Below are 15683 nucleotides of genomic sequence, written 5' to 3' on the forward strand. Positions count from 1 at the left end.
CGCCGCCCCACGTTACTTTGAGTGGCAGCCGGCAGCAGCCGCAAGGCCTCGTGGGCCGCGCAGTCTGCCTGCCCGGGCCGCCCGCGGCGGGAGCCCCGCCCGCCTCCAGCGCTGGGTCGGGCCCCGCGGCAGAGCCGGGCCGGGCGGCTCCCCGGGCCCGCGGCGGCGGCAGGGACGGGACGGACCGGCCCCGGGCGCCGCCGCCGCGAGGGCGTAGCCAAGTGCTGACTACAACTCCCAGCGTGCCCCGCGGCGCCTCCCCGGAGGCTCCAGCGACCCGTTCACTTCTCATTGGCCGTCCCGCTCCCTGGCGTCACGAGCCCATGTGGGAACCGCGCAGGGCGATTGGCTGGCGCTCCGGCAGCCGCAGCCAATGGCCGGTGCGAGCGCCGCCGCTGCGGGCTGTGGGGCCGGTTAAGGTGGAGCGGGCGGAGGGCGCGGGACGGGAAAGCCTCGCCGCGCTCCGCCCCTCCCGGTGGGGCTGCCCCGGGCGCACCAAGGGCTGGTCCCGAGGGACCCCGGCCCGCCCCGCGCCCAGGCCCGGCTGTGCTGCGCACCGGAGCCCGTTGCCCCCGGGGTCCCTAGCCCGGCGGGCGCTGTCCCGCTGCACCCGTTTGTGATGTCCGCTCCCGCGTGCCGCCCCGCCGGCGGCCGGTGCCGCGTCCGCCCGCAGCGTCGGAGGCGGTGGCAGCGCCCGGCGTCGCTCCCCAGGGACCGGGGTGCCCCGGGGTGCTCGGGGCCGCGCGCGCGAGTGGGACCGCGCTGGGGGACGCGCGCGTGGCTGGGCCCGGGGCGGGGGAAGCGCCCGGTGAGCCCCGGGCCGGAGCAGCCGTGCGGGCGGACGCCTCCCGAGCGGCTCCGTTCGGGCGAGGAGCAGCGGCTCCAGGGCCGGCGCCTTCCCCGGGGTTCCCCTTGGTCTCCGGCACCGCCGTGCGAGCGCGGGGCCGCCGCGGGAGCTCCGGTGCTGCGCCCGCGTTGTCCCGAGCCCCGCGGGAACGCGCCTCCTTAAGCGGGCGGCCGGGGCGCGCGGGGCCGGGCGGCCGCTCCCCCCCCCACCGGGGCCGCCCCAGCCCCGCCCCGGCCCCGCCGGGGGCGAGCGGAGACCCCGGGACCGCCGCCCGCGCCCCGGCGGAGCCGCTCGGCGAGACCCGGGATCCGCGGCCCGGCCGCCGAGGCGAGGGACCCCCGTGCCCTGGCGGGGGCAGCCCCCGCGGGAGGGGCGGGGAGCAGCGCCCCGGGAGCGGGGGGGGCCGGGCCGGGCGCCCGGGAGCTCAGGATGTTCCCGCAGGGACGGCACCCGGTAAGTGCCGCGGGGGCGGCGGGGCCGGGCCGGGCCGGGCCGGGGGGCCGAGCCGCAGCCTCCAGCCGGGCTGTCTCTCCGCAGCCCCCGCTCCAGCCCGGGCAGCCCTTCAAGTTCTCGGTGCTGGAAATCTGCGACCGCATCAAGGAGGAATTTCAGTTCCTGCAGGCGCAGTACCACAGGTGGGGCGGGGGGTGATGGGGGTCGGGCTGGGCTGCGGGCAGAGGGAGCGCCCGGGGCAGAGGTGTGATGGGACATGGGAGGCAGGAGCCCTCGAGCAGCGGGGAAAGCGGGGAAGGAGGAGGTGGAGAAAAGGTGCCTGGTGAGGGGAGCGCCTGCGGAGGAAGGGGAAAGGGGTTTGGGCTGAGGGGCAGCGTGAAACCGTCGGTTGGGGCGCCAGGTCTTGAGCGGGAGTCCCAAGGGGAAAATCAACGCGTTTCTTTTGGCTGAGCGGGGTCTAGGGGCAGGGAGGGGACAGAGCTCTGGGTGGGTGCTACAGGTGTGTGCACAGCACAGCCGTGGGGTGCAGGTGCCCCAGGGAGGGTGTGTGACACCCCTGCAGCCCCGTGAGCCCGCAGGGGCAGGCGGGAGATGCGCTGAGCTTGCCGAGGTCCCAGGGGTGGGGGCTGGCGGGATGGGGCAGGAGATGCAGGTCCGTGAATGGCAGCCCTGGCTCCCCTTTGCAGCCTGAAGCTGGAATGCGAGAAGCTGGTGAGCGAGAAGACAGAGATGCAGAGACATTATGTCATGGTGAGCTGCCCCCTGCCTCCCCCAAGGTGCGGCCCCGCTGGGCTGCTGCCCTCAGAGAGATCCGGGTGCTGGGGCTCCTCTCAGCCACTCACCCGAAGGGGCCACTGCCCTGCCCACTGCTGACCTTGGGGCCAGGGAGATGTGAGGGAGGAAGGAGTTAATCACCATTCCTAGCAACGCTGGCTCTTTTGCTGCTGTCTCAGTGCTCAGTGCTGCCTGAGCCTGGGAATCCTGCCATAGGTTTTGTCTCTTTTATTTTGGGTTGGTTTTTTTTTTTTTTTTTTTACCCTTTTTCTCTTTGGCCGTATATAAGAGAGTTCCCCACTCCTCCCTGTCTCTCTCCCAAGGGGTGGGTACTTATGAACTGGTGCTTCAAAGCTCCTGGTTTGGGTGGAAGGGGAAGGAGCAGGGCAGGAGCCCTCCACAGTTGCCAGTGAGGGGTTAACAGCCCCCAAGACAGACTGACCTGGGCACCAGCCAGAGCCTGCCAGGAGGAGAGGAGTTGCTAGGAGCAAGGAAAGAGTTTGGGGACAGCAGAGCAGTTCCCTCTCCTTTAGCATCTGACCTTACTGGCTCCTCTGGGGAAAGGGGGAACCCAAATGACACCATCCAAGAGGCAAAAAAGATGTGAACTCGGGCAACCCCCATCCTGGGGGTGAAGGCAACCCTGTCTGTGAGGCTGGGGTGTTGCTGTTGTGGAGCATTTCCTCTCACCCATCAGTTGGGATCCCTCCCCAGACGTGGATTGCTACCTTTGCAATAGGCTTTGCTGGGGGGAAAGCAGGTCCTCTGGTCTCCTTTTCTCCCCAGGTGTGAGGGGTTGGGGTCAGCACCCCTGGCAGAGTCACTGGTGGCTGGGGAAGGGTGTAACCTGTTGTCATCTTTGCTCTGCACAGGCTGAGTGGGTGGGCAGCTGTGCCAGGGCATGAAAACAGGTTCCAAGTAGGGTGGGACAGGCCAGGCTAAGCCAGGATGGGTTCTGGGGGGCAGCAGGACTGGCTTTCCCCTGGCTTAACCCAGTGCAGAAATTGCAGGTGTTAACAGCCTGTGGCTGCTCCCTACCTTGTCCTGGGCTCAGCCATTCCTCGTGGGCTGGAGTGAGCCAAATGCCAGGCTGGTCCTGGGCCGGTTGCTCTGGACAGCTCCTAACCAGGCTGTGTTGTGGTTTTCCTCTCAGTACTACGAGATGTCCTATGGCCTGAACATTGAAATGCACAAGCAGGTAAGTGCAGTGGGGGCCGGGCCAGCAGCAGGGGAGGGTGGGGAAGAGGCTGAGGTTAGAGACTTTGTTGGAAAATTATCTCCCTGGAGCCCGTGCAGCTCTACTGGCATGGGAGATGTGACACAGCTCTGTACGAGGGACTGGCTTGCAAAGGGATCCAGCAGTTGTCAGGACGTGTTATTGAGTTCCTCATCCCTGCCATCCCAAAGATGAACCACTCAGAGCCCTGCTGTGAGGCCTGGTGCCTCCCTGCAGTGCTTCCCTGGGGCCCCAGCTGAAGGAGGGATGTGGAGGAAACAGCAGGAGCTAGAGAGCAGAGGCAAATGGATTGTCTTTCTTTTCTTTTTTTCTTAATCCCCTTTTCCTTTCCCAAAGCCAGAGGAGTGTTTTCACCCTTCCCTGGTTCCCCTTTTGTTCCAGCGTTAATTTGCTTTCCCTCTTCAGATTTATCAATCTAGTCATCATGGGCTCTCTGCCAGGGAAATTAGTTTGGACCAATGCCTGACAAAGTGGCAAGTCAACTGCCATATCCCTCCAGCTGGCTCAGCCCCTCCGAGTTTGCTCCTTTTGTTAGCAGGGAGTGTGGTGGAGACCACGAGCACATTCCTGCCACCCTTATGTGCTCCAAGATCCAGTGGGACTGGGACCCAGGGGTGGCCCGAGCCACGTGGGGCCAGAGACTGTGCCCACGAGGTGATAGAGGTGATGGCCAAGTGGTTGAGAAGTGGGAGCCTGGGCAGGAGAGGGCTGGAGGACAGGGGTCTCTGGCTCTGTGGGCATGGTGGCAGTGGCTGAGGGAGCAGCTGGGACCTGCAGGTGAGCACAGGGTGCTGGTGGGTGTGGGGCACAGCAGCCTCCGAGCACAGCAGGTAAATGTTCCCTTTGTTCTCCCTTGGCTCCGAGCCTGGTTTGACCTCTGCAACACTGGCAGGGATTGTCAGAAACCTGAGATGATAAAATCCTTCAGAGCAGCCAGTCCCAGTGTGGATTTGCAGCAGGGGGGGAATCCAGTTTTCCCCAGGAGATGTTGGTTTTCTCTTGGAGAGGCTGGGCTGGGAGTCGCAGTCCCTTTCCTCGGAAGTGCCGATTGCCCTGGTGGGAACGCGGCCGGGCTGTGGGTTTGTCTGCAACCACAGAGCCTCTCCTCAGAGGATGCACCGGGTTTTCTGCATTCCCTTGTGGGCAGGGGCAGGTCTGGGGTGCTTTGTGCCTCTGAAGGAGCAGGGGGAGCTGTCCCAAGGCTCGATGGGGATGGGAGTGGAGTCCCTGTTCCGAGTCAGGGCAGGTACCACCAGCAGAGCCTTGCAGGATTTGCTGGTGCAATGCCAAGAGGGCTGGATCTGTGGGAGTTCTGCATCCTGCTTGCTCTGCCCTGGCTTTGAGTTGGATGTTTGGGAAGGGAAGGCACAGGCAGGGCCCGCTGCCAGCGCCTGTGGCTCGGCTCCCCTCCGTCCCTGCCCGCTGGCCACGGCAGCCCGCAAAGCCAGGATGGGTTTGGGCTGAGCAAAGCCAGCTGGGCTGCGAAAGGACTGACAGCTTGGAGCTTGCCTTGGCCCAGGTCCACGGAGGGATTTAGGCGTGGGTTCCCTCCCATGTGCCTGGCGGCCTAAGGGGGTCCAGCAGCCCTGGGCAGAGCCCTCCCTTGGCAGCAGCTCGGGAAATCCCAGCAGGGATGCAGAGGCAGCAGGAGAATTTCAGCCAAGAGGGCGTGGGTGGGGAGAGTTTAACTCCTCCGCCAAGGCTGCGTGTTTGCAGGATGCTTGGCTGCTGGAGGGGGACAGGATGGGGCTCAGAGCCCTCCATCCCTGATGATACCTGCTTCCTCTTTTAGGCAGAGATTGTCAAGAGACTGAGTGCCATTTGTGCCCAGATTATCCCCTTCCTGACGCAGGAGGTAAGGAGGAGGCAGGGGGTGTGCATCAGATTGCTCTGGCTTCTTGGGAAGAGGCGAATCGAAGTCCAGCCTGAACAATGGGAGGTTTTGGGGAAGAAAGCCTCCATGCCTGGGCTGGAGGGGTGGGAGAAGGGGCTGTGCAGGCGTGGGTGGGGCAATGTGGAGCCAAGTGCTCCTTCCAGCCAGGAGCACGGTGTGACCACCCCCGTGCTCTTCCTCCCCAGCACCAGCAGCAGGTCCTGCAGGCGGTGGAACGGGCCAAGCAGGTGACCATGGGGGAGCTCAACAGCATCGTCGGGGTGAGTTGCACTGCCTGGCTCTTGGCAAAGACTCTTTCCTGCCTGAGGGTTCGGGCCCTGCAGTGATGAGGGAAGTCAGGGTTTCTACTAATGTGATAAGCCCATTGTGGTGAAGGGATTTGCCACGGTGTCCTGAAGATGTTGGATGCCCTGTGGGATACCCCTTGAGCAGAGTGGGGCAGAGCCATGGCTCTGCCATGTGTTGGGGTCCTGTCTGCAGCAGCGAGGGACTTGCAGGTGGAAGGGGCAAAGGAGAAAAACAAAGTCCAAGAGGGAATAAAAGCAGGCTGTGCTGTGCTGAGCCTGCTTGACCCTCAGAGCCCGGACAGCCCGTGGGTGGAAGGGGCAGGGATGTGCCCCAGCCTGTGCAGCCCCGACAGCTCCGCTCCCCCCTCCTCGTCCCTGTCTCATCCCATCGCGCTTCGCATCGCAGCCCGTGCGCGAGGGGAGGGCCCGGGCATGGCTGCAGCTGCCTCCTCCACATCCAGGACCATTTGCTCTTTCTCTTTCAGCAGCAGCAGCTTCAGCACCTCTCGCACCACGCATCCCCCCTCCCGCTGACACCCCACCCCTCCAGCATGCAGCCCTCTAGCCTGAGTGGGGCCAGCGGCACCTCGGGGCTCCTGGCCCTCTCAGGGGCACTGATGGCACAGGCTCAGCTGGCCACCAAGGAGGACAGAGTGGCCCAGGATGGGGAGAACAGAGGTAAGGGGAAGAAGCACAGCTGGGTTAACCCTTTAAAGGCTGGCTGAGTCAGTGCTGGGCAGCGTGTGCTGCCTGCTCTGCCTCTTTCCTGAGGCTGCTGGCTGCTGCATCCCTGGGGATGGCAAATCCAGCTCATGAAACGCCTGCAGCCTCAGGAGGCTGGCTCTGTTTCTGACCTGGGAACTGCTGCTCTGCAGTGATGGTGTGTGGCTGTGTGTGCAGCCCTGGCTCCGGGCAAGTGTTTGTGCACACACAGGTCTCTCTGCTCCAGTGCATGAGTGTCCACTCCTTTGTGAGGCAGCTGGAAGGTCCCCACCGCAAAGAAACCCTCTCTTTTTACACCAGGGTTTACACCAAGATCTGATACCTCAAGCCAAGACTTTTAGGGAAAATACTGTTGCAAGCCCCTGATAGAAACTGTGACAGCCACAGGCCTGGGGCAAGGGGTTTAGAAAGCAGAGCCTCATTGCGTGTGTTGTGCCGTGTAAATTACACTAATTCCTAGTCCATATGGGTGCCTCCTCCTGTCAGGATCACAGACTGCCTTAAAAACATCATCAATATTTAATCATCGTTAAATCAGTGCTCTGAATGCTACTGGCAGGCCTGGGCCAAATTAGTGACGCTGCCCAGCTTTGCTTGTGGCCTGTTGCTGCTGAAGGGCTGCACAAAGGAGAAGCTGCTCTGAGCTCAAGTCACCTTTTCAGAGCACAGGCATCGAGTGGTTGCACTGAGAGGAGGCTGGGACAAGGAGAGAGGCTCTGGGCAGCTCGATGGGCTAGAAACAGGCAGCCAAATTTAGCAGGAGAGATGTTTCTCTGCAGACTCCCCTGGGGAAGGTGCTGCATGAAGTGCTGTTGGGTCAGGACCCAAGAGCAGCAGCAAAGCCAGGCACTGGGTGGGGTTTGCTGCAGGCTCTCATGGTCTGGTTTGGCTTTAAGATTCCAAAGTGGTGAAAAGAGCAGCAGGAAAGCGTCGGTGGCAGCTCTGCCCCCTGCACACAGCTGTCTGCAGTTCAAATCCTGTCCGTGTTTCTTTAAGGATGGCTTCCACAAAGGAGGAAAACAAAGTCCAAGAGGGAATAAAAGCAGGCTGTGCTGTGCTGAGCCTGCTTTACCCTCAGAGCCTGGTCAACCTGTGCCTCCAGTCAGAACTTCTCTCAGCCTGGGTGTCTGGCTGTGGTGAGGGCCATTCCTTATTAAAAAAGAAAAAAAAAAAAAAGAAAGGTGAAATGCTCCATCTGTCTGGGGTTAATCCTCAGTGCTCTGCCATAGTTAGCCAGAGCTGGTGTGAGTCAAACTGAGCCAGGGGCTGATGGCAAGCATCTGGTCCCCCTCCAGACCACAGCCTTGGAGCAGTGCCTACGAGAATCCCTCAGCTTCCCATCCCTGCCTGCCTCTTTTTGCCAGCAGGGACCTGGACTCATTCTCTCCAAATGCTGGTGGATCTTTAGGAGCAAAAATCAACCAGGAAGGGTTTCTAAACCCCAGCCCACAACCCTGTGCTTGGATTTGCAATAAATGCCTGGCACTTCTTCTCTGGGCTCAGGGAAGTGGACCTGCTTTGCTGTGCATGCACCAAAGCCTCAGAGGGTTTCCAAGCAGGGCCTTTAGGCATGGCTTCCTAAGGAAATAGGATGGGTGTGATCCAGGGGATCTCAGCTGGCTCGCCAGCTCGTCCCCTCCCCTGGTGGCTTTGGACCTGTTGTCATGTCTAGGGAAGAGATTCCAAAGCTGGGATAATTTCTTGGAAGGAGGTGGGTGGATAGAGATTCCCCTGCTTCCCTGAGGAACACCAAAGTGCTGACCTCCCGTTAGACACCAGAGAATCTGCACTTCAGGTGGGCAAAGTGGGAAATCAGGTGTGATTTTTTGTTTGTTTGTTTTCTAAGCCTGTGTCCTGCTGTTTCCTGCCTTGCCCTGCTGTGCCCCTCTCTCCTTCCTGCCTGGGTACGTGGGGCACAGCCTTGGCATTAACTACCTCTTCCTCTCCTCCCTTCTGCTCTGACACGGACCTGGGATGCTCTCCCTGCTGCTGCCTGGCTCCAGAACACACCCCAAGCCGGGTAAGCTGTGGCAGGCATGTGGCCTCAGCTGGCCCTGATGGCATCTCCAGTGTGCTCCAAGCTGGCTCCTGGGAAGGGATGGGAGTGCTGGGTGAGCTTTCCTGGCCTGGGTGGGCTGTGTTTGCATCAGGGTTTTGTAACTGAAGGTTCTGGGCCACCTCAATTCAGTCTTTGCTGATGCAAGGAGCTAAAGATCAAGGGCTGCTCCCAAAATAACCAGCTCTGTCCTTTTCAAGGAGTTTCCAGTTTAGGAATCATTCTGAACAGGTCTCAGAGCTCTCAGCCCCTCTGCAGTCCTTGGCTGCCCCCTCCCTTTTAGGATCCCCCCAGTCCCCGAGCTGTGACTCTTCCCAGGCTCTGCAGTAGCTCTGCAGTATCAGAGTACAGGCAGGGGAAAGAAGGGTTAATGAGCCTCTCAGCTGGGGAACTGTAGGCATTGATCTTGGGCTTGCAAGGTGGGAGAGGAGGAAGTAGAGAAGGTGTCTGTGATCCCATGACTACCCAGGCACCTCCTCTAGAGATCCTGGGGGGCAGGGATCACCCTTTCTGCTGCCTGGTTCTGTGCCAGAACTGTGGATCTGACTGTGCTGGGAGCAATCAGCCGCAGGGAGCCCTGGGATGGGGCATCTCCATTACTTTCTGGCTGCCCTGTGATGAGTGTGGGGTTGCCAGGGGATGTGTGACTCCTCTGCAGCTGCCAGCAGCCTCTGGGGAAGGGATGTTCTTCCTGCTTGGCCCCATTCTGCTTCCCAACCCTCGTGGCAGGGTTAAGGTGAAGTAAACACAGCTCCAGTGAGGATTTTCTGCTCCACCCTGGCTCATTGTCTCTGCAGGGGTGGATCTCTCTCTGGTAGTGCTGGGGATGTGCCTCACTCAGATCCCCACACTGGGGTTTTGGGGTCCTTCCCGCCAGGCATGGAGATGCTTTGCTAGGGTGGAGGTGGTCATGGAGCAGGGCCTGGCCCCACTGAGAGGTGAGGGGCAGCTGTCTGCTCTCACAGTGGCTCACACACCTTCTTCTCCCTCTCTGTCTCAGAGCATTTCTGCTTCCCCTCCTGAGAGCCTGCGGGACGAGGAGCGGACGGGGCTGAAGCGGAAGCGGGAGGAGAAGGACCTGCCTGGGCATTCTGTGAGTGCACCAAGGGGTGTGGCTGGGGAGCTCCGTGCCTGCCCTGCTGCAGAGGGCTGGTGTCCTGTGAGCAAGAACAAACTGAATTAAGAGCCCCAAGGAGGCCCCTCAGCCTGAGGTTGGGTTGCTGCCAGCAGGACATGGCTGATGTTGGTCCACGGAGTGATGCACAGGAGAAAATGGGTCTCTCTGCTGTCTGAGGTCCTGGGGCAGAGCACAGAGCCTGGTCCAGCCTTGCCCTGTCCTGACTGAGCCCTTCTGGATTTCTCCCTCCTTGCAGGACAGCGATGGGGACAAGAGTGACTACAACCTGGTGGTGGATGAGGTAAGCCTTTGGAGTCTGGCAAGAGATCCTGCTCAAGCTGCAGTCATTAGGTTTAGGACTCTGGTTCCTCAGCTTTGGGGTTCTTTAGGCTTCAGCTCACTGCTGTTGGGCAGCAGTGGCCAGCCAGCACACGTGCCAGCCCTGCTCCAGTGCGTTGTGCCAGCCAAGACTGATTCCACTCCCACTGCTCTGGGAAGGCTGTGCCAGCCGGGGCTCAGCTTTGCCAGCCACAGGCTTGGCTCTGTTTCACAATCCCCTTTCAGCCCCGCTGCTGTAGCATCCCATATGGGGAGGCTGATAAGCTGGATGAGAGCTCCACGGAGCTGGGCTTGCTGCTGGCAGCTCCCGTGGCTGGAGGTGGCAGGAGCCTTGCAGCACACCCTGGCCCTGCCAGCCCAAGGCCTCGAGCCCCGTCCTGCCTGGCCTCTGGCCCTCGAGCAGCCTCGACTTCAACACCTGTGGCCATGTCTCAGTGCAGGGGATTCACTGAATTCCAGTCTTTTGCAATGGAACTGCCACATGTTTCTGGTGCAACCTCCCCTGGCTGAGGTACACATGACAGAACTTCATCCCAGCCACCACTGTTCCTGGTAGAGATGATGTTTTCGGGGACATACTTGTTCCCTTCCTAGAAGACAGAGGGGAGAGAAAGACATGAGGTCTTTTTTACTCGTGCCACTTCCTAAGAAAATACAAGCCCTGAAAGGAAGATCAGCAGGAATTTCTACAGAAAATGACACTTATGAAAGCCACTCGTTGGTGTCATTATGGTGATAAAAAATCACAGACCTGGCTGAATGGTTAATAGGGAGTGCAAGAGCCGAGGGGGTGGCCTTTGAAATGGCAGCCCTGTCTCAGCTCCTCATGTGTGCTGATCCCCATCCCTCCTTGTGAAGGCATCCGTGGCCACCAGCATCCTCTGAACCTGCTGTCACCTCTCATTTTGTCCAAAGAGAAAAATCGAGGCCGTTTCTTATCCAGGAGGGCAGAACAGAGTCCTCTGAGCAGATGCTCCTCATTGAGGCCGAGGGGACCGATGGTGGTCCTGGGTGGCTCCCCAGGGCCCCTATCATGCACAGAGGGGTTCCTGCTTCCCACAGCGCTGTTCTCCCCCCAGGACCCGCCCTCGGAGCCCGGCAGCCCTGGCCGCTCGCCCAGCCGCCGCCTGGCTCCGTCCCGCCGGGAGCTGCCCGAGAGCCCGGCGTCCATCGGCTCCAGCGGCAGCACCACGCCCCTGCAGCCCAAGGACCAGAGCCCGGTAGGTGCCCCTGGGCTGGGGGTGGCATGTGGGGCCGGGGGCATGGCCCCGAATTTCTCTCTGTGGCCAGCCCGCCGCAGCGCAAAGCGGGCGCAGAAAGGCCGGCGGTTTGTGCGCGCTGCCACCGCCCACCCTGGGGACAGAGAGCCGTGCCCTCGGGGTGGGACAGGCTCTGCAGTGCTCTCCACCCGCCTGCCTGCAGGATTCCCCAGAGCTGCTCGTAGCAATTGATTTTTCCTTCTTCTTTTTTTTTTTTTTTTATTTTCCTTCTCAGTGGTTTTTTTATTTTTTTTTCCCTCTCCTTCCTTGCCAAGCACCAGTCCAGCGCTCAGATTGAAACATCAGCATGTGGGAAGGGGGAGGGATGTTTCTGCCACTCCTTGGCCTCCCAGCCACCGCAGGGACCAAGCGATACGTTCCCCCATCTGGGGTCAGGAGCCAGCTGGGGGCTGCGGGCAGCAGTGAGCAGCAGCTCCCCGGCACAATCGGATTAGAGCAGACAAAGCGCCCTGAGCAATCTGCCAGCACAGCACGTAGCTTTTCTCTGTTATTAATTTTTTTTTTTTTTTCTTTCCTTTGCTGGTGTCGACAAAATCCCCAGACAGAAAAAGCAGAAGAAATAGGAGAGGCAAGGAAAAAAGCAAGGAATGAAGTAGCTGTGGGGATTGGAGAGGCTAATTCATGCCAGGCATCCTGGTCCCAGGCTGGGGATGGGGGTGCCCCTACATGCAGGAGGGAGCAGCAGATGTGTTTGTGGGGTCTCGTGCTGGTGGGCAGTGCAGGGTTGGGGCACTTTGGGGTGACTCGGAGCTTGCATGGGGCATTTGCACCTGTGGGGAGAGTGGGGCTGTGTGAGGGGCAAAGGCGAGGGGTCCTGGATGCCCAGACCCTGTCCAGCTCCACACAGGAACTCCTTCCACCCTGCAGATTCCAGAGGCTGCTGGCACACCTGTGGTGCTGGGAGGGCTGTCCCAGGCCCTGGTCCCATTGCTGAAGCTGCTTTTTTCCTCTCTGCACAGACTGACTCCGTGGCCAGTGCTCCCACCTCCAAGCCCTCCTCTTCCTCACCACCCCGTGACTCCCTCACGCCTGGCCCCGGGCCCAGCTCGGCCATCCCGCTCCGACCGCCCCCGGCCAAGGCCCCCACCACCGACACCGTCAGTGAGTGTCCGAGGACAGCACAGAGGTCCTGCTCTGCGGTGACAGCGCCGTGGGGCTGGGATGGAGGGAGGCAGGACACAGTCTGCCACCAACAGAGCTGGCAGGGCCATTTTGCTCCACAAAACCAGCCCTATCAACCATGGCCAACAGGAGCATTACCACATTGCCTGGTGGGCTCAGACCTGCCGAGGGTGGTGGTCGGGGTGGGGGCAGGGGTTTTATCTGTTTTTTTCTCTGATGAGTTGTCATTTTGGTGGGGCTGCATGAAGCTGGCAGCTTCAGAGCTTGGCTGTGGGGGCCGGAGGGGGTGGCTGTGCAGTCACCAGGTGCCCCTCTCCCCCGGGTGACGCTCGCTCGCGCCCGTGGGCCAGGGCCAAGACGCGGGTCTCTCCTCGTGCAGCTCTCCGCAGCCCTCTGAGCTCCTCCAGCCCCTACACGTCCTCCTTGGGGATGGTGCCCCACGCCGCCCTCAGCGGGGAGCTCCCATCCCCCGGCCTCTACATGGGCATCCACCTCTCGCCCCAGGTCAGCAGCGCGGTGCTCTATGGCCGCTCCCCCATGGTAAGTGACCGAGGGAGAGGCTGGGTCTGCTGCCGTGTGCTGGCTCTGCTCCCTGTCCCCTGGGCCTGCGCTGTCCCTGTGCAACATCTGGGGCTTGAGCTGGGGGGTGCAGCCATAGGAAGGGCTCCCTTCCAGAGGTGGATGGGTTGTGAGGTCGGTGGAGGCTTCAGTGCGCTCAGAGAAGCCTCTGCTGGTTCCACTGGTGTGTAACTGTGTCTGTGGGAACCCATTTGGGCCTCTGTCACTTGCATGTGAGGACACGGCAAGCAGGGAGCATAGAGCCAGGCTGGCCTGGTCCCAGCACGTGCAGGGAAAGGCCTGAGCCCAGCTTTGGTGTCCCCTGCTCTGCTCCTCATGTGGCCTTTGCTTTGTGCAGGTGGCGTTTGAGTCGCACCCTCATCTGAGGGCTTCCACCCTCTCCTCTTCACTCTCCACCGTCCCTGGAGGGAAGCCGTAAGTGGCTGCACATGCTGGGGCTGTGAGGAGGGTGGGCAGCAAGGGGCTGAGCCAGGTGCTGGGAGCATCTCCCTCCCAAGGGCTCACCCAGGGCAGGGCAGGGCTGAGGGGGAGCTGCTCTCCACTCCAGAGTCCAGCACTGCCATATCATTCCTGGCAGCTTGCGGTAACAAGGAGCTGGGTAATTAAACCCCTCATTAGCGAGAGCACAACAGGCACCTTCCACCTTGGTGAAGGGAGTGTGGCTCAGCGAGAGGTCACCTCCTGTCCTTGGGCATCACACAGGGTTTGTTCAGGCCTCTCTTCTGCTCCCTTCCAGTGCCTATTCCTTCCATGTCCTCTGACTCCAAACCGTGCTGCCTGTGTCAGGCCCGCTGGGACCCGTGTGGCACTGGGCACTGTCCACACAGGATTCTGGGCTGGTTCTCACTGCTCTGCTCCCTTCCAGTGCCTACTCCTTCCACGTCAGTGCCGACGGGCAGATGCAGCCGGTGCCTTTCCCCCCCGACGCCCTCATCGGCTCCGGCATCCCCCGCCACGCGCGGCAGCTGCACACCCTGACCCACGGCGAGGTGGTCTGTGCTGTCACCATCAGCAACTCCACGCGCCACGTCTACACCGGGGGCAAGGGCTGTGTCAAGGTGTGGGACGTGGGGCAGCCGGGCACCAAGACGGCCGTGGCTCAGCTGGACTGCCTGGTGAGGAGGAGGAGGAGCAGAAAGGCCTCGGGGGTGGGGCTGGGAAGGGGAAGGTGCCCCTGTTCCAGTGGAGGGGACAGAGGGGCCTTTCACAGGGGTCTGCAGTGAGAGAAGGAGATGCGCCTCCTGCGAGCCCCTGTGTGCTCATCCTCACCTCCTTCTGGCCTTGCCCTGTGCCCTGTCCCCCCCGTTCAGAACCGTGATAACTACATCCGTTCCTGCAAGCTGCTCCCCGACGGCCGCAGCCTGATCGTGGGGGGGGAGGCCAGCACCCTCTCCATCTGGGACCTGGCGGCACCCACGCCCCGCATCAAGGCTGAGCTCACCTCCTCTGCCCCCGCCTGCTACGCCCTGGCCATCAGCCCTGATGCCAAAGTCTGCTTCTCCTGCTGCAGCGACGGCAACATCGTGGTGTGGGACCTGCAGAACCAGACGATGGTGAGGTGAGCCCGGGGCAGGGGCCATAGGGCAGGGACAGGGGGAGATGCTGGCTCTTGGGGGAGCTGGCTGCCCTGACAGCTGTGCCCTCGCCCTCTCCATCCCCCTCTTTCCCAGGCAGTTTCAAGGCCACACGGATGGTGCCAGCTGCATCGACATCTCTAACTATGGCACCAAGCTGTGGACAGGGGGGCTGGACAACACCGTGCGCTGCTGGGACCTGCGGGAGGGGCGGCAGCTGCAGCAGCACGACTTCAGCTCCCAGGTAAGGCCTGGGGCCCTCTGGCAGCACCATGGGGGCAGGTGGGACCTGCTGAGCCACGGTGTGACCCTGTCTGTCCCCTCAGATCTTCTCCCTGGGCTACTGCCCGATGGGAGAGTGGCTGGCGGTGGGGATGGAGAGCAGCAACGTGGAGATCCTGCACGTCACCAAACCCGACAAGTACCAGCTGCACCTCCACGAGAGCTGTGTCCTCTCTCTCAAATTCGCCTCCTGCGGTAGGCAAGGGCCGGTTTTTCTGCCTGGGCTGTGGATGGGCTCAGATTGATCCTTTTGGTTTACTCCCCCCGTGCTCAGCTACCCTGAATGGAGTCCCTGATATTGACCCACTTTGTCTCCTGTCCCAGGGAAGTGGTTCGTGAGCACGGGGAAGGACAACCTGCTCAACGCCTGGCGGGCACCCTACGGAGCCAGCATCTTCCAGGTGTGGTGAGGCATTTGTGCAGTGGCATGATGGTGGCTCCAGGCACCAGCCCTGCTCTCACCTCCTGCCTCTCTTGCTCGCAGTCCAAGGAGTCCTCGTCAGTCCTGAGCTGTGACATCTCTGTCAATGACAAATTCATCGTTACGGGCTCTGGCGACAAGAAGGCCACGGTGTACGAGGTGGTTTACTGATTCCTGTCACCATCCCTGCGCCATCAGGAACGGGGACACACCTTGCCCGAAGCCACCACACTCACATAGGCCTCCAGTCCTGGAACTGCCCTCCTGCAGCTCTACTTTCCTTCCTCCTCCTCTGCTTTCAGACACTGCACCAAGGCTCCAGCACCATTTTCCTGCCCCAGTTCCTGCACGAGGCTGGAGGTGAGGGCTGGGTATAGCCTGGCATCCCCCAAGGCCGGGCTGGGTATCCTGGGCCCTGTCTGTCCCTCAGGCGCCTGCATGGGGAGCTGGACAAGCCTGAGAGCGTGTGTCTCCTGCATTACTGCTACTGATTTAATGGCACCCATTTTCTGCTGCAGAAACAGCTGTAAATTATCAGTAAAGAAATGTATTTAACTGTGTTTTCAATCCCTTACTAATAAAAAGGAACAAAAGCAGGGCTGGGCTGGTTCTGGGCAGGGGCCTTTGCCAGCCAATGCTGCCAACTGTGCCGAGGGCTGGGCTCTGAAGGGTGTGTTGGGGGGCTGCTTTTGGCCAGC

The 15683-nt window shown here is 61.2% G+C and overlaps 1 protein-coding gene across 6 annotated transcripts; it reads left to right on the forward strand.

Moving 5' to 3' along the window:
* The first annotated feature begins 1083 nt into the window (after positions 1–1083).
* On the forward strand, positions 1084–15581 carry TLE2 (TLE family member 2, transcriptional corepressor). Of its 6 annotated transcripts, none has more exons than XR_011146771.1 (20): positions 1084–1300; positions 1385–1482; positions 1987–2050; positions 3228–3272; positions 5104–5166; positions 5391–5465; positions 5978–6170; positions 8219–8235; positions 9272–9364; positions 9645–9689; positions 10807–10947; positions 11967–12108; positions 12509–12669; positions 13046–13122; positions 13574–13823; positions 14019–14266; positions 14383–14526; positions 14609–14759; positions 14889–14965; positions 15049–15135. XR_011146771.1 is itself a non-coding variant. In XM_068997346.1 (20 exons), exons 1-20 carry the CDS (start codon positions 1277–1279, stop codon positions 15078–15080), a joined length of 2148 nt encoding a protein of 715 aa, XP_068853447.1. In that variant the 5' UTR covers positions 1084–1276; the 3' UTR covers positions 15081–15581. The 6 variants fall into 6 exon arrangements, 5 of the variants coding, with proteins under 5 accessions (XP_068853447.1, XP_068853445.1, XP_068853444.1 ...); XM_068997346.1 differs by having other exon boundaries at positions 14379–14526; positions 14609–14763; positions 15049–15581; XM_068997344.1 differs by having other exon boundaries at positions 14609–14763; positions 15049–15581.
* The last annotated feature ends 102 nt before the right edge of the window (positions 15582–15683 follow it).

The sequence above is a fragment of the Aphelocoma coerulescens genome, chromosome 28, assembly GCF_041296385.1.
Source record: "Aphelocoma coerulescens isolate FSJ_1873_10779 chromosome 28, UR_Acoe_1.0, whole genome shotgun sequence".
Taxonomy (NCBI): Eukaryota; Metazoa; Chordata; class Aves; order Passeriformes; family Corvidae; genus Aphelocoma; species Aphelocoma coerulescens.

Bases quoted from the DNA above. Each gene is read 5' to 3' on its own strand.
- TLE2 (XM_068997344.1), top strand. From the start codon at position 1,277: ATGTTCCCGCAGGGACGGCACCCG. The intron at 12,109-12,508 runs GTGAGTGTCCGA...CTCCTCGTGCAG, and splicing joins CCCCACCACCGACACCGTCA to CTCTCCGCAGCCCTCTGAGC. The intron at 12,670-13,045 runs GTAAGTGACCGA...TGCTTTGTGCAG, and splicing joins TCTATGGCCGCTCCCCCATG to GTGGCGTTTGAGTCGCACCC.